Source organism: Marmota marmota, unplaced genomic scaffold, assembly GCF_001458135.2.
Source record: "Marmota marmota marmota unplaced genomic scaffold, marMar, whole genome shotgun sequence".
In the NCBI taxonomy this organism is placed as follows: domain Eukaryota; kingdom Metazoa; phylum Chordata; class Mammalia; order Rodentia; family Sciuridae; genus Marmota; species Marmota marmota.
The window spans coordinates 33,283,142-33,308,496 of NW_026000211.1; the positions used below are offsets into that span (position 1 = coordinate 33,283,142).

Genomic DNA, 25,355 nt, shown 5'->3' on the forward strand with positions numbered 1-25,355 from the left:
ATAACAGCCTCTCCCCCATAGTATAATGTCTGTTTCATCTAAAATTATGATCACATTTTTATTTACCAACTAAAATTATCAGGGTTATTATAATTATCATTGCCTGTCAATAAAAAAATCCTTAAATTTGGAGGAATAAATGAACTTCAATTTTAACTGTTTTCCTATTTTCACAAAACCAAGGGTATTTTACAAGGATAAAAACAGTAACTGTTTAGAGCCAAACTGTTTCACAATTTAATGACAAATGCTTTCCTGTTACACCTATTAATGTAATTTTCCTTAAAAGTTTCACAATCCCTCCAAGATGATGGTGCTAACTCCACAAAATTATGAGAGTAATGACAGGGACAACTGTAGGGGTTAAATAGCATCCCTCTTAGAGGGACATCCTCCCAGAACCACACAATATGACTCTCTTGGAAATAAGGTCTTTACAGATAGAATTGGTTAAGCATTTTGAGATGAAATCATCCTGTGATATGTATCCAATAACTGATGCTCATAAGGGGAAGTGACAACACCAAAGACATGAAGAAGGGAGGAGTGAGATGATAAAAGCAGAGACTGGGGTGATGTGTCTATAATCCAAGAAACACCAAGCATTTGATTTCAGAATTCTTGTCTCCTGAAACTTGAGAGAATGAACTTCTTTATTTAAAGACACAGAGTTTGTGGTAATTGGTTGTGGTAGCCCTGGAAAACGAATACAGCTACTAATTCAAGATTTGCAAACTACCTAAATACAGCCCGGATTCTGGAGAACAAGAGGCAATTCTGCCTGCAGCATATGATTAGCTCCATGCCTCTTCCTCCCATAGGTTACATGTCAACCTTGCTACCAAAAAGAGTCTGAAGACTGCCATAAATGTGTTTGTTCCATCTATTGTTAAAGATTTTTTTTTTTTTTGGTAAAATACAGATTTATGATGTTAAGCCATCCTTCAGAATGCACTACCCTGAAATCTTCTCTCATCTACCTTGTTTGTAATTTCCCACTTCATGTTGCAACCTGAGGTGCAGTAAATATTGCTTCACAGTGAGCAGTTTAAGAGAGCTCCAAGACCTTGGCTGTCACTGGTGATACAGTCCTATTGCTTGATGTTAGCTATGTCTCATAGGTGACACTGACAGAACAGCTCGAGTAGCTACTTCAAATCTGTAGCTGGCCAAAAATCTGCAAACACTGTAAACTGTTAGTTTCTAGAAAAGATTAATGCTGTATTGTTGCTACTTTCAGTCTGTTAACCTCCAAAAAGATATAGAGGTCTTCCTGATGTAGTTTTCTTCTTCATCATCATCTATCAGCCCAAGCAGCAGTAGATTCAGAAAATGTTCCTAGCTCAGTATCTCAAAAAGCAATCTTTAGCTTCAAGTAGCTCCTCCATACCCAGTGTTCTTCAATGTCACTCTACAGAATCCTTAATTCTTCAGTGATTTTTGGCCATGCTCTTTCCATTCCACTCAGCTACTTTCCAAAGTAGTTTTTATTTGCACAATAAAATGATTATGCTCATTCTCATATTTTAACTTTTGATGCCAACTACATATAGCTAATACTTGGAAATAAACTGGCAGGATTTATATACATGGCCCCAACCAGTATACCTTACCTGTAATACAGTATGAATATCCTTCATAAATCCTATTATTACGTCGGGAATGACTCAGTTATATTTTATCATACCTTTTTTATACTTAATTTGTTTAACTTAAAATTCTTACATATTCTACCATTTTATATATACAAAAAAGTATATACAAACCCTATAGGCAAAAATATATTTTTAAAATACATTCAATTTTTTATTGCACTTGGTTTATATTAATAGTAAAATTATTTTCCAGTTCTTGAGCATCTCATTGGCTAGCTACACATAGTCAAATTAGATCATAAGACATAGCATAGGAGTCATAGGCTAGTATTCTGGGCATACCTTTTTATAGTCTACCTGTAGAATCGATGCTACATAGCTCAGAGACAACAAATATTTTCATCATTTCCATAGGAGAATGAATAAAGTGAAATAAGGTATCCCATTTGAAAAGTGATAACACATAATTCAGACTGTTACAGGCTTGAGTCTGACACTTGCTTATATTGAGATTACATGCACTATATTAGCAAAACAGGGATAAGTAGCAAAGAAATTAGATACACAGAAAAAAGTGAAAAAGATAAAACTAAGTAAACTTTAGTGTAGATGAATGCATTCTAAAGCAAAATCTAAAATATGCCATAGATAAATCACTAAAATGAAATGTGTATGTTGATGAATATACTTATTCAGAATGCCTTAATATTCCTTACACATGTACTAATTTATATGACATCTATTGAAAAAAAAATTGAGGCACGTTATGGTATAGATATGAGGTATCCCCCAAAAGCTCATGTGTGAGACAATGGAAGAAAGGTTAGAAGTGGAATGACTGGGTAATGAGAATCTTAACTTAATCAGTGCATTAATCCCAACAAGGATTAACTGAGAGGTACCTATAGGCAGGTAGGCTGTGGCTTGAGGAGGTGGGTCATTGAGGGCGTGCCTTTAGGGTATATATTTTGTGAGCTGAGCTTAGTCTTTCTCTCTGCTTCCTCCTGTGAGTGACTGAGTTGTTTTTCTCTGGCACATCCTCCCACCATGATATCCTTACTCCACCTTAAGTCCCAAGGAATGGAGCCAGCTGTCTATGGAATGAGACCTCTGAAACTATGAGCCCCAAAGTAAGCTATCCTTCCTTAAAATTGTTTGGTCTTTTAGTTACAGCAGTGAAAATTGACAAAAACAGCATATTTTGAAGTCATGTGGAAAAGACAGTGCACAGAAGAAACTTTGATATTCCCAATCGATGATTAGTGAACTTACAACACTGCAGATCTACAAGTGCTTCCTCAACTAGTCTAAAAAAGTGTCAACAAATTTTAAAGTACTCTAGTCTGCAGCCAAAGAACTACAAGCAAACAAGAAAAATGTCTTAAGTTATTATATTAGATTACTTAGGCTGCCATTGCCAGATACAAGAGACTACACGGCTTAATGAGTAGATTATATTCTCCTGGTTATGGAGACAAGTTTGAAGGTGTTGATCAATTTGTTTTCATCTGAGGCCTCTCTCCTTGACTTGCAGATGTCCTCCTCACTGTTCTCTCACATCATCTGTCATCTGTGCAAATATATTCCTAATGGCTGAGAGTCCAAACTTTGCCTTTTCTTTTTAAAGGAAAAAAAAAAGATTGGATTAAGGCCGATTGAAGTGATTTCATTTTAACAAATGTGCTCCTATCTTCAAATGCGGTAAAATTCTGAGTATTAGGGAACAGGCCTTCAACATATGAATTTGTGAATGACACAAGGAAGGAAATTTTTTTGCTTTTAACCAACAACACAATAAATGCATGGGTTGGCTTCTATAAAATCTTTAATTATAAATATTTCCACAACCAACATAGTAATCCTGTGACTTAATTTCATTTTTATTATATAAACAGAAATATGTAAACTAAAGCATAGTTTCATCAAATACCAAACAACTAATTTGAAACACCAATTGATTTATCTTAATGACGCAGATCATAAGGCCCCAATCTTTGACCTCCATGATATAATGGTTCCAACTATCATGATGTGAGTCATGCTGCATCGAATATAAAATAAAATTGAATTAATAACTAATATTAAATATTCAAAATACATATAAACCTGGATAACAAATTTTACTTGGCATTTTTGGAAGGCTAGAGTAAAGGTTAATAGATATCTTTACTCTGTCTGCTAGTTATAGCAGATGATTTTGAAATTTTCAAACACTATTCAGTTTCCAGGTGGCAGCCACCTGGAAATTAAGTGGTCTAAGCACTCACAGTAGGTGAATAAAGATAAACATTTGTTATTTAGTAAAGCATTTATCATAAAATGTTGGAAACACATGAGGCATTGGAAATCAGGACATATATTTCAGCAATTATTTGGGTCAGACCAAAGAATTGCTAGCTAAGAGCATACAAACAGAGGCTTAGAAGCAGAAAGAGGTATATAAAATAAACAGGATAAAAAACTCAAATATAAGGTACTAAGGAGTGCTCCTGAGAACTCAAAATATAAAAATGGGGTGACAAAAAGATTAGAAATGAATAATTAGCGAATCCACTATGATAACATGCTGAATATTGCTTTTTTTCTAGAAGCTAATTCTATTCTCAGCAGTTCCAAAAGAGTCCTTGTTCTACAGCAACTGTTCTTTTTATTGATTTTTTTAAAAAAATAAATCACAGCGGAATGCATTACAATTCATATTACATGTATGCAGCACAATTTTTTCATATCTCTGGTTGTATATAAAGCGTGTTGACAACAATGTGTGTCTTCATACACGTACTTTGGATAATGATGTCCATCACATCCCACCATCCTTACTAATCCCCTGCCCCCTCTCTTTCCTTCCCAACCCTCTGTCCTATCTAGAATTCATCTATTCCTCCCATGCTCCCCCCTCCCTACCCCACTAAGCTAAGAGTCAGCCTCCTCATATCAGAGAAAACATTCAGCATTTATTTTGGGGAGACTGGCTAACTTCACTTAGCATTATCTTCTCTAACGCCATCCCTTTACCTGCAAATGCCATGATTTTATATTCTTTATTGCTGAGTAAAATTCCATTGTGTGTATATGCCACATTTTTTTTATCCATTCATCCAATGAAATGCATCTAAGGTTGATTCTACAGTTTAGCTATCATGAATTGTGCTGCTAAAAACATTGATGCGGCAGTGTCCCTGTAGTATGCTGTCCTTTGGGTATAGACCAAGGAGAGGGATAGCTGGGTCAAATGGTGGTTCCATTCCCATATTTCCAACAAATCTCCATGCTGCTTTCCATATTGGCTTCACCAATTTGCAGTTCCACCAGCAATGTATGAGTGTGCCTTTTCCCCCACATCCTCGCCAACACTTACTGTTGTTAGTCTTCATAATAGCTGCCAATGTGACTAGAGTGAGATGATATCTTAGAGTAGTTTTGATTTGCATTTCTCTAATTTCTTGAGATGATGAACATTTTTTCATATATTTGTTGATTGATAGTATATCCCCTTCTGAGAAGTGTCTATTCAGGTCCTTGGCCCATTTGTTGATTGGGTTATTTGGTTTTTTAGTGCTTAGCTTTTTGATTTCTTTATATACCTTAGAGATTAGTGCTCTATCTGATGTGTGAGGGGTAAAAATTTGTTCCTAAGATGTAGGCTCTCTGTTCACCTCACAGATTGTTTCTTTTGCTGAGAAGAAACTTTTTAGTTTGATTCTATCCCATTTATTAATTCTTGGTTTTAATTCTTGTGCTATAGCAGTCTTATTAAGAAAGTTGGGGTCTAATCCCACATGATGAAGATTAGGGGCTACTTATTCTTCTATTAGACGCAGAGTCTCTGGTTTAATTCCCAGGTTCTTGATCCACTTTGTGTTGAGTTTTGTGCATAGTGAGAAATAGGGGTTTAATCTCATTTTGTTGCATATGGATTTCCAGTTTTCCCAGCACCATTTGTTCAAGAGACTATCTTTTCTCCAATGCATATTTTTGGCACCTTTGTCTAATATAAGATAATTGTAATTTTGTGGGTTAGTCTCTGTGTCCTCTATTCTGTACCATTGGTCTACTAGTCTGTTTTGGTGCCAATACCATGCTGTTTTGTCACTATTGCTCTGTAGTATAGTTTAAAGTCTGGTACAGTGATGCCACCTGCTTCACTTTTCTTGCGAAAGATTGCTTTAGCTATTCTGGGTCTCTTACATTTCCAGATGAATTTCATGATTGCTTTTTCTATTTCTATGAGGAATGCCATTGGGATTTTGATTGGAATTTCATTAAATCTGTATAATGCTTTTTGTAGTATGGTCATTTTGATAATATTAATTCGGCCTATCCAAGATCAAGATAGATCTTTCCATTTCCTAAGGTCTTCTTTGATTTCTTTCTTTAGGGTTCTGTAGTTTTCATTGTATAGATCTTTCACCTCTTTTGTTAAGTTGATTCACAAGTATCAGAAACTTACCAACCAAGAAAAGCCCAGGACTAGATGGATATACAGCCAAGTTCTACAAGACCTTTAAAAGAATAACTAATTCCAATACTCTACAATTTATTTCAGGAAATAGAGAAAGAGGCAGCACTTCACACTCATTCTATAAGGCCAATATCATCCTGATCCCAAAACCAGGCAAAGACACATCAAAGAAAGAAAACTTAAGACCAATATCTCTAATGAACATAGATGCAAAATTTCTCAAAAAATCCTGGCAAATTGAATACAAAAACATATCAAAAAGATCGTGCACCATGATCAAGTCGGATTCATACCAGGTGTGCAAAGTTGGTTCATCATAAGGAAATCAATAAATGTAATTCATCACATCAACAGACTCAAAGAAAAGAATCATATGATCATCTCCATAGATGCAGAAAAAGCATCTGACAAAATACAGCACTCTTTCATGTTCAAAACACTAGAAAAACTAGGGATAACAGGAACATATCTCAACATCGTAAAGGCTATCTATGCTAAGCCTCAGGCCAACATTATTCTAAATGGAGAAAAATTAAAGGCATTCCCTCTAAAAACTGGAACAAGACAGGAATGCCCTCTTCTACCACTTCTATTCAATATAGTTCTTGAAACACTAGCCAGAACAATTAGATGAATGAAATTAAAGGGATATGTATAGGAAAAGAAGAACTTAAATTAGCACTATTTGCTGATGATATGATTCTATACCTAGAAGGCCCAAAAAGCTCCATCAGAAAACTTCTAGAATTAATTTAATTTAAAGTAAAATGAATTCAGCAAAGCAGCAGGATATAAAATCAACACCCATAAATCAAAGGCATTTCTGTATATCAGTGACAAATCCTCTGAGAAGGAAATGAGAAAAACTACCCCATTTACAATAACCTCAACAACAACAACAACAACAAAAAAATAAGATACTAGAGAAACTGTTCTTTAATAATGGTGTGAGAATTTCAGTTTAACCAATGAATTTATCCTGAAGTAAAGAGTGGCATACCCAGAAATTTAGGTGAGGTTCTTAGTAAGCACCAGAAACAAGTATCAAAAAGAACTTGACATCTTCTTTAAGTTTCTTGATGAACTAAAAAGCCAAAGAACATTTTACATGCAGTAGCCACTTTCCATAGATTTAACTTCAGCAGAATCTACCAGGCAGAGTTGAGGTCCTGAAGATTATACTCAGATGTGACAAATGAGAGAAAGAAAATCAGAAGAAGGGACCAGGAAGATTTTTCTCAATTATATAAAAGTTGGGAAGACATTAAATGTGTAGGGGTCAAGAATCCTGTCTTGTGGTACATTATGATCCTAATGCCTATTTGAGATGCAGATGGAAATGGCAAAAGATGTTGGACACAGAAAAGTGAACCTTAGAAGTAAAGTCTGGGACATAAATTTGTAAGTTATTTACATAATTAATGATGACTTTTAGTCCTGGGGGATTTAAGAGAACACCTCAAGGAAAGTTGTGGGTAGAAAAAGAAAGAGAAGGGCTCAGTTATTAGGCTAATAACAACAGCTATATAAAGAGGGAGCAGAAAGCAAGAGGAAGTAAAGGATACGGGAGTAAAAGGTAGGAGTTATTAGGGCCAGACACCTGATGTCAGTGAGGTTGCATTCAGACACAAAAATTACACATTGGACCGACACAATAAAATAGCACATTTCATACACAATAACTCCAAGTGCAGACTTGTTAAATGAAGGGGTAAATACATGATTTACAGAGTGGGTTAGTATGGCGTTTCTGAAATTCAGAGTTGACAAGGAAACAATAGACATATTTTGTGTAGATAACACTAAAAGAGGGTTGACCACATTATGCTGTAAACTTTACCTTGGTTTTATTTTAATATAACCTCCTAAAACCAACCAAATTTTTTTAAAAAAATAAGATTTGTCATTATCTATTCATTAATAATGTTTCATTTTAATACCAAAACAGCTTATTGAGAATTGATCAATAAGACATTCATAGCGAATTAACTTTAATTGTTTAGACAAGAAAAATTGTATTCAACACCTAGAAGTTCATGAAAGAAAGAAATATTACAATGGTATACAGAAATACAATAATGAACCAAAATATTTTCACTGAAACACAACAGAAAAACTGTAAACCATTATCTCTTAGAAAAGAAATAGTCCTAATAAAGTAGATTTTCGAAAATTGTCATATGGGTAAGCTCATTAGTTGCAATGAAAGTTACCCCTGCTGATCTAGGAGTACCTAATGACAGGATTTTTTATGTCTCAAAAACAAAGGTACTTTTTAATTCATGTGATAGCTCACCAAGGAGACTTCAAGTCTGAAAACTTCAAAATGATGATACATAAGAGCAATGAAGTTCTCCGAAGCAAACACAGATATATCATCTAAATCATTCCATTTACTCCTCTAAAATCACATTCATTAATTGGGTTAGATAATCACAGAAAGAATTCAAGAATCACCTATACTATTTTAAAAAAAATCCAGTGATATTTCTTCTATTCAAATATGAAGTTGGCTGTTCCCTGTGAAACATATTAGCAATATTTGCTGACCCATACACATATGTGTGTCTCCACTGTAACAGATGGAAGATAAAACCCCCAGTCCCAAAATGCCCCACTGAAACACACACACACACACAAAAAGAAACAAAATCAAATTACAAAGTAAAAATCTTGCAAGTCCTCATGAAAGTTAAATAATTTTTAAAGTATCATAATATTTTAAAGAATTTTAAGTACAATCAAATGAGACAAGGTAAATATTTCAAGAACTTAATTTAAAGTAAAAATTCCTAAAAAAAAAAACGAATTTCACAATAAAAACAATGCATCTAAAGAGAAGAATGTTCCAGTTCCCTGCTCAGTTTTACAACAAGTATGAAAAATGATAACCAGAAATGTAAACTGTCACTATCCAAAAGCGCTTGCCTGATTCTTATGAAAGCATTAACATCAATTAACACTATTACCTACTCAACCATCTTTTTCTCAAAAGAAAGCTCTATATTTCAAGGAACTTTCTGCCACTACTGCTATCTGCTAGACTTGCTACTTACAAAATTTAATGTCCACCAACACTACTCACTTTCAATTTTGTTTTCATCCCATTTGCTTATATATTCCAAAATGTCTAAGGTCTCACTTTAGAAAAGTCAATTTCACTGACTTAATGAACCAACCAGTTAAAAGCTAGATTTAATAACACCAATTTATTTTTAGTGGTTTCTCCCACTCGGTTCTATTCCTTTTTACCCTGACATATATTAACAGAAGATAATTTATATAATTTCTCTTCTTAAATTACAAAACAGAAAATATGTATATGTTTATATATATATACATTATATGTATAATCACTATGTATGTGCACATATATGGTATACAAGTAATATTTCATACACGTATACATATATGCATTTATATATACAGAGAGAGACATTTTCTTATTTCATAAACATTTTAATATAAGACAGGTAAAAAGGTCTTAAAAATCTATGCTAATTATTTCCAATAGGCTGTATGAAATATGTCCTTCAAGAAATATGTATCATGGGATAAAGTTACACAGAACATCAAAGCCAATCAAATGTCTCTTTACAGATAAAGTACTATAAGCATCATTTTACAGAAAAATTTGAAAGATGTAGAGAATGATAAAAGCACTTAAGAAGGAATATTCATTCCAATGTAGAAGAAAATAAAAGACCCTTCTTTAAGGTCACAAATTCCAACATTAAGAAGAAAGCAGGGGCTGAGACTATAGCTCAGTGGTAGATCATTTGTGAACATATGGAAGACCATGGTTCTATCCCTAGAGTACAATGAAAATAAAAAGAAAAGAAAGTAGGAGAAAACAGAGATTTTTTTTAAAAAATGACATTATTAGTAACAAGTGGTCAACATCAAAAGAATACAGATACTCCTCATTCTATACCTCTGGTCTCCCAGAATGTATTCACAAATTGATTGTTTCAAACCAGTTAAAGTTGTTTGCATAAAACCAATGTGAAATATAAATGAAAACTGGGTATTTAAGTTGGCAATAAAATTTTTAACTTAAATCATAATATAACCAAGAAATAACAATGGATTCTATCCTTTCTGACCCTTAGTAGGAACTAGAACCAGGTTAGAAAGTAGGGCATTAGAAAGGGTTGAATTGAGACTCTGGCAGTCTGGTGTCTTCATGGAATGAGACCTCCACTTTAAATAGATCTTGATCTTGTGGAAAGGGAGACACTGATGGCTACACCTGGGGTCAAATATATAACAGTCATTTGGTGGTCGTGGGTGACATGGAATCAAAGGAGACACAGTAAGGAGACTAAGCAGCAGAGGGTAAGTCTAGCATGCATTCAAAAAATTTAAGCCGTAAGACAATGTGTTCATAAATATAAAGTTTCATTACCAAATATATTAAACAGCTCCAATCATGACAAGTCCTAAAGTAAATTTCCTATAGTTTTCTATTTTTAAAATGTGACACTGAACATAAAATGTTTTTGACAAAATGAGAAGTATATACAAATAAAAAGCATTATATTCCTTTAGAACTGAAGACCAGAGCAATAACATATTTTTTTTCCAAAGTACAAACCTTTACTAGCTTTGTCTAAATGTTCCAAATCATCCACAAAATTCAGGATATCAGGGTACTTTTCTTCACATATTTCTACCAGGAAATGAAGTAATGTTGTTTTCTGGTCTGCTGATTTTGTGTCCTTTAGCTAAAGAAAATGAGAGGGAGACAAAACATTGTCAGGAGTATTTTGATAATCTACCTACTCAAATAATGTTTATACTGTATTTGGTAGATAAGAAATAAGCTGTAATATTAATTAATTCCATTTTTGTAAAACAAATATTTCAATGCTTGAAAAGGTACTTTTTACTTGCTTGGTCAAAATTATTAATATTTGTTGTAAATGAGAAATAACTTTAATTCAACCTAGGATGCAACATTTTCTGAGAAAAAAAAATTAATAGTCACATGTCTAGAAAAGCAGAAAAACCTGAAAGTCTATGTAATACCAGTACCTAAAATTACTAAATGGTAAATGGGGCATTTATCCATTTATCATTTGACACATATTCAGAAGCAACAAGCTGTTTAATTTTTTAAACCATTTTTGCCCTGATATGACAAATAGTTTAGTAAAAGCAATTACAAAGTAGTTTTAGGGCAACACAACATGTGAACTGAATGAACCTCTGAAGGATGGGGTTAGGAGAGGGAAGAAGAAAATTCAGAAGTACATATTTCAGAAAGAATAGCATTTGAAAAGGGCTTGGTATGGTTTGTACTTGGTTTGTCCCTCAGTTGTTCATACACAGGAAAAATGGTCTTCACTGTGGCTATGGTGGGAGGTAGAATCTTAAAGAGATGCGGTCTCACGAGAGGTCCTTAGAGATTAAAAGATTTCTTAAGCAACTAGTTGGTAGTTCTCACAAAAGCGTTGCTATGAAAGCCTGACCCACTTAGTCTCTCTCTTTCCAGGTTCCCGATGTGAACTCTTGTTCCCACATGTGCTCCTGCCTTTGCCATGCACCATACTGGATGTGGCTGAGACAGTCTTCACCAGAATAGCCTAGGAAGGCACCATGCCCCTAACCCCAGACTGTGAGCTAAAAACCCTCTTAAGAGTTAAATAGCTCAGATATTTTGATACAGTGTTGTTACACTGACTAAACTAAAGCCATAGATGAGGAGGAATATGGCACATCTGAAGAGGCTGAGTGACTTCAAAAAAAGTGTGTATATGTCAGTGAAGCCAAGTAGGAATAGCAGGAAGACACAAATCTGAAAAGACCATGAAATAAAATAAAAGGTATGCCATGAAATAGAAATACAATTTTGATTCTAAACTGGATGAAAGAGATGATTACATATACATTTTACAAAGCTCCTATGTGGTGTGGATAAAAGATTTGAGCAGGGGTAATAACAGAAGCATAAAGAACAATTTGAAAAGCTGTGGCAATAATTCAGGTAGGAAAATGCGACAACCTGAACTGAGGTTGTGCCCAAGGAATGGAGATAATAAACCAAGTGAGGTTAGAGACCCAGGTGATGCCATTATTTGAGACAGGTCAAAAAAGATGAGAAATAGATAATTGCTCCAGTTATAGACAAAATGAGTATAAAGCTTCTAAGTAATATTCAAGTGAAAATGTCTTGAAAAGAAGTAGATTTACAAAGATACAGAACTATATTTCTAAGGTTTTCATTAATGCCCCCTAAAGAGCCTTTTAGGTATATTAGGTCTAATTGTCTATAACTAGGAAATGTAAAAACCACAAGTATACTGCACTTATATTAATGTACTGTATGTATAGCTGCACTTTATATAAAAATGGCAGTAAAATATGTTTTTTGCTCCTTAAGAATCAACTTTCTATCCCTCAAGGGTGACAGTGTCCTTATTAAGAATACATGAGTAGATCTTGGAGAAATGGACTGGTGTTGGAGCACCAATTTGTGAGCTCTCCACTTTAAAAGTCAGTTAGCTGATCAGATGAACCTCAATGGGTATATAGGATTAAAAAAAAATATAGGGTTGAGGAGAAGACCAGGGTTGACCAATCCTAATCTGAAGTGGTCATAGACTGCAATCAGAAATGAGAAGTGGTGAAGCTAACATCTGAGCAGTAAACAGGAGTTAGTTTGGGTTTCCTTTGGCAACTGCCAGTAGGGAGTGATGGGCCTAGAGCAGTATGAACACAGGGCTAATAGATAACCCTAGCACCATACCAAGAAAGAACGGTTGCTGGCAATTTAAAAACAGAACACATAAGTCATTATTTGATACCTCGTTTAAAAGAAATGTAGATTTCACAGTATCCAGTTAAGTGTTTAAAAAGAGTACTGCCAAATATATATATATATATATATATATATATTTATATATCATTACTAGCAAGATATCTAGCATGTGAAGATGATCCTAGTAATGCTAAACATACCCTTAATGAGTTAATAGCCTTGGGGAAGTTATTGGACTTTAGTTTGCATGCAGGTAAAAATAACAGAATAACATAATAACACAGAAAGGTAACTCTAAATTCACTTTCCATTCCAAAACTATTAAGTGCACATTATAGTAATTTGGGTATATATAAGAATAGTGAAATAACAAAACAAAACAACGAGAATAAAAATGAAAAACCTAGTTCTTAAAGTTACTTTTGCATTCTTGGGTCAGTTCTAATTTTTCTATGTATTTCAGTTTTTACATATAAACCTAAGAATGTTAGTCTAAATTGTGACTTTTTTACAACTCTAGCTTTTCATTCATACTACCATTTTAAACAGATAAGGCCACATGAAAGCAGCAAACTTTCATAAATATAATAGAGCTAGCATAAAATTTGTCTTCTGTTTTGTTAAAAAAAGCATGCTAAAACTAAAGCTCCTTTTCTGCTTCGTATCAGTGATTACCTCAAGGGTGCTGTTTCTTCCTTCTGTAGATTCTCAGCCACCTACTTTTACCCCATCTCATGAAAGGATAGTCCACTCCCCATCTCAAGAAAGGGGTAACTAGGTAAGTGACCTATGTGGAATAATAAATAAGACAAATGCTATCTCCCTCTGTAATTTGTAGAGCCTGAAAGTTTTCCAGAAAGATTTGTGATATAGCTAAACAGCCAGGAACTCCTAGGATTCATATATTGAGATATCTCTATGATGAAATAACAATCAAATGGATCAATCTCAATCTTTATTCATGAGCAATAATAATTTAAAATTAGAATTCTGAAACACCATATACTTTGCAATATCTACCAATTTAATAAATGTGAAGTACTTCCAGTCAAACACAGATTCAACGAATTCAGAGACGCTATAAAACTAGCACTAATTTAGGGAGGGGGCTCATTTATCACAGGCTGTCATATTGAAATTGCCCACTAGTTAGTAGGACACACATTGGTAACATTATAATATTAGAAAGTATACTTACTGAACAGGAAATAGAAGAATACTTCTCCCATCATTTCTAAATCTGTATTTAATAATTGTGAAATTAAAAAAAAACACTCAAACTTCCAAACATATTTAACATTAAACATAATAAAACATCTCAGATGAGAAGCATTTTGTTGATAATTCATAGTGTCTCATTTTTAAACTATCCTGCAGCTCTAAATCCCAGGGCAAAGATTGTTTACTCATCTTCTAGCATTCTCAGGAAAAAAGTTCACAATGCTACCAGAGTAGTCTTCCTGCCTCAATTATTCTTCTCTTTCTCCCTCCCCCATAATCTCTTCTAAAAATAAATATAAAGAAAGTTTTCCAAAAGCATGAAAGCACACAAACATACACAAAATGTATTAGCAACAACTTCACCTATTTCATCCATACTTTTTTTTCACTGTTTTGGTAGACATTAACAAGTAAAGAAGACATAATCTATTTACACTAATCAGTCATGCCATGATAAGGTACTAATCTAGAATAATTAAAGCTTGGGAGATAGTGCTAACCTTGTTGTAATGAAGAACAACTTAAATACATTTTGTAATAATCGTTCTTTGAAAGAAAAATGAAACAAGTATTTGTTTTAAAACTTTGTTCAGGTTAAAAAAATGCTTTATCCAAATTTTAACAGACATTGCTTGTCAGGATTCCTTTTGTGTTATGTCAAGAGATTTATCTGACTGATGAGTAATCCTCAATGTTAAATAGAATTTATTATTCATATGTTATTTTTTTGAGGTACATTTAATGTGGCATAAATGTCAAGTAAACAAAAAGATGGATGGAGTTTCTCCAGCCACTCTGTTCATTCTGGACAAAATAATGTTAAAAGCAGATTCTGTAATAAATCATGGCCTACTTGTCGGTCTGGAGTAAAACTCCCTTATAGCTACAAAGCAAGGGTCTAGAATATACTTACAATATTCACCACAAAGTTGGATGACATTTAAAAAAGATTCCATTATTTCAGTCATAGGAAGAAAAATTTTAAATGAAAACTAAGTAGTTTCTTGGTGATCTTTATAATCTAAAAACTATCACCCACTACTCTTTGAACAATGAAATGGTTCTTTAAGAATACTATCAAGTTAGCAATTCTCTGTACTATATTCCCATAATCTAAGCATCATGACAGCATTGTCACTTTAGATTTGGTAGACTTGGGTGAACACCAGAAACAGGACAAAATTCGGAGAATCTTGTAATGGCCCCATGATTTTCTAGAAGACCCCAACCTATGATATTAATATTAGCATGACAGCAGGAGTTCTTATTTATTTGGCATTTGGTATGAGACAGGGACTAACCAAATAATATAGCACATGTTCAATGCTTAAAACACAAAACATCCCTATAAGGAAGCAACTACTATTACATTATTTAGATAAAAGAATAGATTTAGAGAAATCAGGCTGCTTACCCAAGATTACACACCTACTACCTGGTAGAAGAAAATATGAATCCATGTTCATGTGAAGACAAAACTGATAACCACCGCAGAATACACTTCTTTTAACAAAAATCTTTATTTAATCTAGCTTTTTACTACTATCCAAAAGAAACAAAATTCCCCAAACTACAGTATGCTAAAATAGTAGTAAAATCAAAAGAAAGTATCAATGCAATTTAAAGTGTTAACGCCCGCTAAAACCTTTAAATTCAAGCCTGGATAGCCTCTACAAGCAGAGGCCAAGAGTACAACATTCTTTCTACTGTTTTACCTACAATAGGACAAAAATGATATCTGAATCACATCCTTCAAACAACTAGCATTTATGTATTTCTAACAGTACTGATAACAAAAGATTATATCAAAATGGTTGGACTAAGAGAGATCTACAAAGTTTAACCTTCAATGAACTTACACAAATTTATTTTAATATCATATTCTATCACAATCCTTTGCACAATCAAGTGGATTGTGTATACATGAAACAGCATCTCTGAAAATAAATTCAAGGTATCCACACGAAAATTGATGTGTGAAGATGTAGTGACAAACAGTATGTTATAATTGCTCAGATGAGAAGCTCAAAAAGTCAATTTACTGGTGTAACTGACCACCACTATAGAACAGATGTTTTCTTTTGTTGGTGTGTGTGTAGAGGAAAAACAATCACTATAATGATAAGAGTTTTCAAAAAGACTGGGTTATCCCTCCAATACAAGTGGCAGTAAAAATTTGAAACTGAAACAAGATGCTTATGCCACTCTCATAACCATTACTAGCTATAATAAAACTTTCATAATGATTTTAAAGATATAATCAAATTGATAATAAATAGTAGATAATATGAATATTACACAGTCATGGCATTCACACATAAAAATTATAGTAATTGCTTAATTTCTATTTTAAAATAATGAGAGTTAAAATATTAAATGACCAAAAAGAGGTTTAGCATAATGGGGACTTCTGTATTACTGTAGATTGGTTTCTACCACTTTCACTGAATTATATTTTTAACATATTTCTCTTGAATTTCAGCACTAGAAATTTCCAAATGAAAAGTAATTTTCCATTTTAGAAAGTGAGCTTATCGCATTATCCACTGCTTATTTATACTTTCCCCCTTTATCGGACAAAAGGTTTAAAGCAGCTCAGTGTTCTTTAGAAAATTATCAATTCTTTTAAAATTTAGAAATGAGAAAACATTGCTTTTACAACAGAAAGAAATGGGGGAAGAGTTTAAATAAATAATTCATAAATAAATAAATAAAATTAGAACACAAATACATAGCAAAACTCTAAGCTCTTGGGTGATCAAAGGTTCAACATATTTTTCACCAATAATATCAGCCTCCAACAGTGAAAAAAATTCTAACCAAGAACAACTAAGGAGGGCAGGATTGCAGTGAGACTGGCATTTTCAAATGCCATTAGGATATGTAAATCAGGAAAATCCTCCATGAAACAGTTGATAATACACGCCAATAATTATTAAAATATCCTTGTTTAAGGTAGTTTCAGAAAACTCACTGGGGTCCAATTTTATTTAACCAAAGCTAGGTAACTCAAGTGTTATTTTAGAGCACTAATGATCTAACACTACAAAATTTTCATAAGAATAATTAATAAAAGTTGGAGTAAATGCTAGATATGTAGTTAATATAAATGGGCCAAATACATTAATTTTAAACAAATTGTCACCTTTAATTTTTCATATTAACAGAATCCTTTTTAGGGATGTTTTAATTTTCTAGAAAAATAAGGAGATTACAGAGAGACCCTTACCACTTGCACAACTTCTATTAACATTTTGTGTTAGTGTGGTACGTCTATTACAAATGACATATCAATAGTGACACCATTATTGACATAGGGTTCAGAGTTCACATTAGGGTTGATTCTTTGTGTTGAATAATCCTATGTTTTTTAAAAAATTAAAATGTTATGTGTCTATCAATAGCATGCCATACAAAATACTTCCTCCATCCTAAAAACTGTGTCCCACCTAATCCTTCTACCCTCTCTCCAGAACCCTTCAAAATCACTGATAGTACTGGCTTTATAATTCTGTCTATGGAATCATATATTATTATGTAGACAGTTCAGGCTTTTTTTTTTTTTTCAATTAGAAATGTGAATTTAAGTTTGCATTGTATCTTTTCTTGGCTTTAAAGGACAGTGACCTCAAAGACTAAATAATATTCCACTGTAAGGACATACCATGGTTTATCTAGTCTCTATTAAAGGAAATCGTAGTTGCTATCACATTTTGGGAATAAAACTGCATTAAACATATGAAGGTTTTTGTATAGGCCTAAGTTTTCAACTAATTTGGGTATATAGCTGAGTGTGACTACTGTGTAAGCTTAGATGTAGTTCTGCAACTGCCAGTTTTTCAAACTTGATATACCTTTTGCACTCCCACTAGCAATGAATATGGGTTCCTGTTGCGCTAAATCCTCATGAGCATTTTACTTCAGTATTTTGGTGTTAGTCATATTAACAGGTACACGATGGTGTCTTACTATTGCTAATATTTAGTAATTCTCTAATGACGTGTGATGTTCCATATTGTATAGGTTGAAAAACTCCATCTCTATTGACTTCAGATACCATCTGGGTTTGACAATTTAATGGCATAGCAGAGATAAACAGAAGAGAAGCATAAATTTCAAGTGGCACAACAGCCCTAGCAAAGAAATGAAGACTCAAAGCAACAGCTAACACCAGTCACTTGTGTACTGAATTAGACACAGAATAGTCAGTGGTGAAGAAACAACTAAATTATGTGAGGAGACTTAAAAAAAAATATTTTGGGGCTGGGGCTCAGCAGTTGTACACTTGCCTGGCATGTGTGAGGCACTGGGTTCGATTCTCAGCACTGCATATAAATAAATAAAACAAAGGTCTATCAACAAATAAAAAATATTTTTAAAAAAGATGAGTTATTTTGAACAAGGTCTATACAGAATTTTCTCCATTTCTATTTCACATCCTTAAAGATGAAGACAGTGCTTATTTTATTTTATTTTACTTTAGTACAAGGATAGCACTTTTTACTTGAGAATGTCACTTTTGGTTTTAAGAAAATGCATGGAGATACAAGATGGTGGGCTAGAGGGAAGATGCATTCTGTGTTGTTTGGAGTCCAGGGATTCTAGTAGTGGGAATAGTGTTTCTCTTTGAGCTACTAGAGGATCCCCAAGAGCTGCTTTTGCACAGGAATCCCAGGTGCCTTGCTGCTCTCCAGGTCTCAGTACGAGTCCAGGACTCCTGGCTGCTTGCCCATGCAAGACATCCAGCAGCAGCCCACATCCAGAACCTCCAGCCACCACTCATGTGTGGACCCCCATCTACCAACGGGGCGGGGGGTGGCTGCCCTGTCACCTCCATCTTGGGACACTGCAACCACTGGCATAGACCCTGACACATGATAGCCTGTAACTGGGGACACCAGACAGGGTCTGGATACAGCTGTCAGCCACAACACTGCATGCCACAACTACAGAGCTACAACTCAGAACACACCACCCAAGGCCACTACCAAGACCCATCTCACTGGTAAATGAAAAGAAAATCAAATGAGTTTGTCATATCTTGAAACTTTGTTATAATGTTAACAATTACAGGACTTTCTTTTTCTGTCAATTGTGGGGGGGGGGGCTCTATAGCCAATTATTTCATCTATAAACAGTCATACTATACATTTACCTCTAACTATTGATCTAGACAACTTTGTGTCCTTTTTCCTTTGTTTTATTGTAGTAACTAGGATTTGCACTATGATGTTGGAAAGGAGAGGTAAGAAAAGACAGTCTTGCCTTGTTCCTGAACATCTTGAGAAAGCATCCATTTTCATTAAATAAGCTATAGAGCGTTTGAAGATACTCTTCAGTAACCTGAGGAAGTTTCCCCTTCATTGTGAGTTTATTGAGAATTTTTATCATGAAAGAGTACTTCCATTGATAAGGTTTTCATTCTTGAGCTTGTTGATGTGATGGATTACATGGATTTTGAAATGTTCAACTAACTTGGCCTCACATGATGGGAATATTCCATCTGCTTAATATTTGCCAGACAAAATGTAGAGAATTTGTCATGTTTTCCTTAAAAGTTTAATAAAGTTTAAATAATAAAAAAATCTTAAATAATGAAACTATCTGGACCTTGTTCTTCAGGTTATAGAAGACTAATTATTAAATTATTTTATACAGGCCTCTAGTTCTTATGTAAGTTCTATGACACATCTAGATTGTCTTCCAAGAAATTGGTCCATTTCATCAAGGCTACCAAATTTGTGAGCAATGAGTTGTTCATAATATTCCCTTGTTATTCTTTTAATGTTAATGCGATAGCCCGTCTTTCTTTTCTGATATGGATAAAGTGTGTCTTCTCTTTTTTTCTTAGGATAGCTTCACTAGATATTGATCAATGCTATTGATCTTTTTAAAGAAAAAGATTTTGGTTTCAATAATTTTCTATTTCTTTTTTTCAACTTCATTGGTATCTGCTGTAAATGTATATTATCATTATTATTATTATTATTAATATTATTAATTTGCTTTACTTAAGATTTCATTTGTTCTTTTTCTATTTTCTTGAGGTGGAAGGTTAGATTATTGATTTTAGATCTTTCTTCTTATCTAACACATTCAATACTATACATTTACCTCTAAGTATTGTATTCATTAAAACACATTTTAATAAGGTATATTTTCAATTTAATGATTTATAGAGGTGGATCAAATATTAATTTTAAATATTTTAAAAACAGTAATAAATGTACAAACATGTAAATTTTCCATTAAAAGCACTTAACAAAAACTCATACCTGATATATTTCAAGTGTTATTTTTGGGAATTTGTGGTGGTAGTACACAGACCTCCCAATGCTAAAACCACAACTCAGCATGTATGCACCCATTTTATCATCATCAAGAAAAAATGATCATAAATATCAGTAAGTATTACTATGTAGATAATATGTTTCATGTTTTGACTCTTGTCCAAAATATGTATAAACAAAGATGTCCTTTGGGGGAGAGGTAAAAAATAAAATAAAATAATAAGCGTCCTAAGGATTATCAGAAATGAGGTGTCTTATTTTGACATTTCATTTATAAAATGTAAAAGAAGAGGCGACTGAACTAAACCAGAGATAGTAGGTGATATTAAGGGTGGATGCTACCTCTAACCAGTGTTAGCCAACTCCAAGAATGGTGCTAAGAGGATTCTGAGCCTGGATGCTTGGGGAAAGGTGGTTTGGCAGAGCAGCAATGCTTGTTATGAAAGTTATGAAATGATAGCACACAGGCAGCATATGGCTATGCCTGAGCAAAGCCACCCTTTGTGTTCTACTGAAAGAATAATTCTAATTCACAATGCTCTATAACAATTAAGGGTAAAAGAATTTATCAAAACTGCAACTTTGTAAACCCAGTTAATATTTCTCAGAAAATGCTATAGATTAAATATGCTAATGAGTGAGTCAAGGGGGTTAAGCCTTCTAAACAATTTCATACTGCTGTGAAATCAGAACTTCTATGATTTAATTGCCTGTATGTAAAATAAGAATGACATTTGTTATTTGCAAATCTTTGGCCTGTAATTGCTTTACTTCAAAGGGTGCCAAAATGTATGATTATGACTTTGCCAATCTTGGTAAAAAAAATTTTTTCTCTCTCTAAAACATACTCTTAATGTAGATGGAACAATGGAATGTTTGCACCCCCCACCTTTTTTTTTTTTTTTTGGCAGAAAAGTTTCTTAAAAATAACTACATAGAATAAAGGAGATAGTAAAAGATAAAAATTTCACAAAAAATATATTAATCTGTGTTACTTTGACAGATACACAAAATAAAAACTTCCTGTGATAGACAAGTTTTCTGACTCCTGTGCAACACAGAGACTTGCAAAATGACGCAGGACAAGGGCCTTCAATTGATTTCAGTTCCACTATGTGTCTGAAATTCACATTCCTCTTCAAAGTCTTCATTTGCAGAACAGTGTTCAGCTTGGCATGAAAGAAAAACAGCATTTTGGGAAATATTTTCAACACTCATCCTTAAGTTGTTTCTTTTTTATTTTTGTTTTGGTGTTGGTTAGTTTTCATTTCTTTATGTTTATTTGTTGGTTGATTGGTTCTAGACCATCAGTCAGAGATTTGCCTTTTTGGCATATATAAGCAGGCCAAAAGACATAAAATGATTCTCAATTCAGGTTGAGCAATAAACTCCCATGGAAAGTTCTTTTTAAAATGCCACTAATGATGATCCACACATTCTGAATTAATTGAAAGGATAAAGGGGTTAAGGCATTTTTTTATAGGATACTACAGGTTGCAAATCAATATCATCTAAGAAAAGGCTGTTCACAATTTCAAAAAAATCACTCACTAGAGTAGGTGGAGATATTAAAGAAAATGGAAATTCAATGTTGTCATTTTAAATCATTTCCATCACTGGTATGCTGAAGTTAATCTACTTTTGTTTAGCCTCTGCTTATTAAAACAAAATAATGAATTAGAAAGATCACATAGGAAATTCTGTACTAGTAAAAGGAACTGATTTATAAATCAATCTTACAGCCACCCCTTCCCTGTATTATGTATCTTTTAATGACTTCAACTTTGAAATGAACTTAATGCTCTACTACCATAGAGCATAGAAAGTTCCTAAGGTGGATAAATTTAAAGATTTGTTTTTGTAATTTTTCCCAAATAATAACAGCATAAATACTGATAAAAATTAGTTATTACAGTAGTAAGTTCTTTCAAAACTCATATCTATTCTCCCAATGTAACATATACCCCAATATATTATCTAATTTTCTTGATAAGGATGATATTCAGACATTACACATCTCATTAGACCCTAGTAAACATCATACATGTTATAGCTACTATGTATTTATCTATAATATACACTCCTATAAGTCTAAATTATCCCATTTATTTTAATACGGTGTTGAACTTTCATGGCTGGGTCAATTCATTCTTTACTTACAATGCTGGTTACTTACAATCCCAAGTAGGGGCCGGGGAAGGGGGGGGGGGGTTGGCCTAGCACTGGGTTCTTTTAAAGAAATACCTTCAACAAAAACCAGATACAGATTTTTGCCAGGTAGACATTTTGATCAGACAAGTATGCACCATACGATGACTAGATTTCTAAAGATATGAATTTACATTTTATGAATACCAATTGGAAAATGCACATGCATGCATACATACACACACACACACACACACACACACACACACACACAGAGGATCTCAAAATGCCTTATTCAGTTTTTATGTAAATCTCAGTAAAATCTTTTGAGGATATAATGGATGATAAGCAGTCCACCATTTATATTCTAAGGCTCATATTTTTAAAAATTGTTAGCCTTATATTGTAAGAATGTAATATAACATTCTAATATAAATAATATTCTAATATAACAGAATATAAGCCATTTACATTCTAATGCTTATTGGCCATCACATCTATAATCCCAGCTGTGAGACAGGCTGAGGCAGGAAGATCACAAGTTCAAAGTCAGTCTCAGCAAGTTAGTGAGGCTCTAAGCAACTTGGAGAAACCCCGTCCCAAAATAAAATATTAAAAGGCCTAGGGATTTGGCTCAGTAGTTAAGCACCTCTGGATCAATTCCTACTACTACTACTACTACTACTGCTAAATAAATAAATAAATTTATGCCATCAGAAAACAAGGCATTTAGAGCATTTTACCAAAACTAGGAGAAGCAAGCATAATTGTCACTGAAAAATACATTTCTATCGTACCACGAGGGTTTCTCATGGAGTTCCAAGTTATTAGGGAGGAAAGGAGAGAAAGGGATAGCTTTAGAATAAACATCCACATGAAACTGATTCTTCAGATCCACTATTTCTAAGAACACTGTTCACCACCACATTTTTTTATATATATATAAAGATACATGTGCCAATTTCTTATGGAAGTCAGCTTTAACTCTTACAAAAAAAATTAAAAAGACATTATTTTTAGCTCATAAAAAGTTTCAGGAAAATGTGTACACTACACTTTGACTACCAAAAAGCCCCATGTTGGCCTACACATCAAGCATAAGTTTTACTCACATCTTATTAAGCTAGTTGTAATTTCTGCTTACATTATATCTCTTGTTTTACTTTTGTATTGATTTGTCTTCATCATATCTCTGGGATATAAGAAAGTAAGCCTTTTCTCTCTGAACTCCGAGACATTATAGTTACCAACCCTGATTACAAATGCATATATAGAGATATAGCTCTTAAAAATGAAACTGTGTATAAAATTCACAATTCTTATACTTATTTCTAAACATAATGTTAATATTTAATAAAAAGTCTCATGTATTTTTTATACTTGATCTTAACATAAAAATTATTTTAAATGATTTTAGATACAGAGTATTAAGTGTCATATAATTACTTAGCGTGTTTTAACAGATCTAAATATTTCTTTGACATTCTACTGTCAAATAAATATGGAATTCCTTGTGTGGAGCCTTATCAACCAACTGAATGCTTTATATTTGGTGTGAAAAATTCAATCACAATTGTCAAAGATCAAGCTGCTACCTCTGATAACAAACATGATGAGATATCATCTTGTTCAATATATGCTTTCACACTGACATGTAAGCTAATAAAAATATGAAGTTGTAGTATTTATTTTGTTTCTTGAACAACAGAAGGCTCCTAAGAGGGATAATGAAAATACCTAGTCATTGCATGAAAATACAATCAACTTTTTATAAGGAGGACGATTAACTGATTTGCAGACTAACTGTAGTAAAATAATAATGGCATGCATTGCATTTATAGATGATTTTATACTAAGTACCACTGAATATCTCAATGAAAGCATTTCTATTTTCAACTACAAAAAAAAAATGTGTGTTGTAACAAGTTTCATTCACTCAATAGCTATTTAATATTTACTAAGTATCAAGTACTATTTAGGGCTAGTCCACCTCACTAATCAGACTGAGTATTTTATCAACTTTTCTGTGGAGGAATGCTAGAAGGAGGACATGCAACTAACTTTTTGTGAGTCAATTATATTTCTGAGATACAAAAATCTAAAAATGAACAGCCATTTTTCACAGAAAAACAAACCCCAGTAGATTCGTATATATGGACTTAACTTCTCACCCACCTTGCTCCTTACCCTGTTTGGCTTCCTTTGCATTCCTTCTCAGGGAAAGCCTGAACTTGGTAGTCTCACTTTCCTTTCTCAGCCACTCACAATCAGCCCAGTCTGATAATTCCCGATGTTTGCTGAATTTATACACTTAACTCTATCTCCTCTACTATTTACCTCAAACCCCTCTGCCACTTCCTTAGGTAAGAACTCCATCATCTTAAATTATAGTGACCATTATGTATTAGACACTAAAGTAGATGATAAATAATTAAATAAGGCAGCTTCAGTCCAATATCCTTTAAGAAACTGAGGCAAGCAGGAGGAGGAAAACAACAAAAACACCCTGAATGCCTTCCCTTCTGAACAACCACTTCAAACATGTCAGGAGCTGTATCACCCACCAGCTGGCTAAGATAATAACAATCCCTCCCACTTCTCCCTCACCTCCCACACTATCTTCCTTATTCATCATCTTAGTTTGATATTGTCACTCTTCTATGTACGTACTGTATATTAGCCAGTCACCAAGTATCTCCCTTTTAGACTCCTCTAACCCATCGCTGTCCAAAAGAACTTTCTACAACAATGGAAAAGGCAACAGGTACGAACACTGAGAACTTAAAATGTGACAAGTGTGACTGAGAAACTAAATTTGAATTTTTATTCCAATAATCATACATTTCTTATGGCAACACTACTGAACAGCACAGCTT

The 25,355-nt window shown here is 33.6% G+C and overlaps 1 protein-coding gene across 3 annotated transcripts in view; it reads right to left on the reverse strand.

Moving 5' to 3' along the window:
• Diaph3 (diaphanous related formin 3) overlaps positions 1 to 25,355 on the reverse strand; it is a 475,858-nt gene that overhangs the window by 186,172 nt on the left and 264,331 nt on the right. For all 3 annotated transcript variants that reach the window (XM_048791762.1, XM_048791763.1, XM_015486017.2), the window contains one exon: positions 10,655 to 10,784. In XM_048791762.1, coding sequence (XP_048647719.1) covers positions 10,655 to 10,784 — 130 coding nt within the window. The remainder of the gene's footprint in view (positions 1 to 10,654; positions 10,785 to 25,355) is intronic.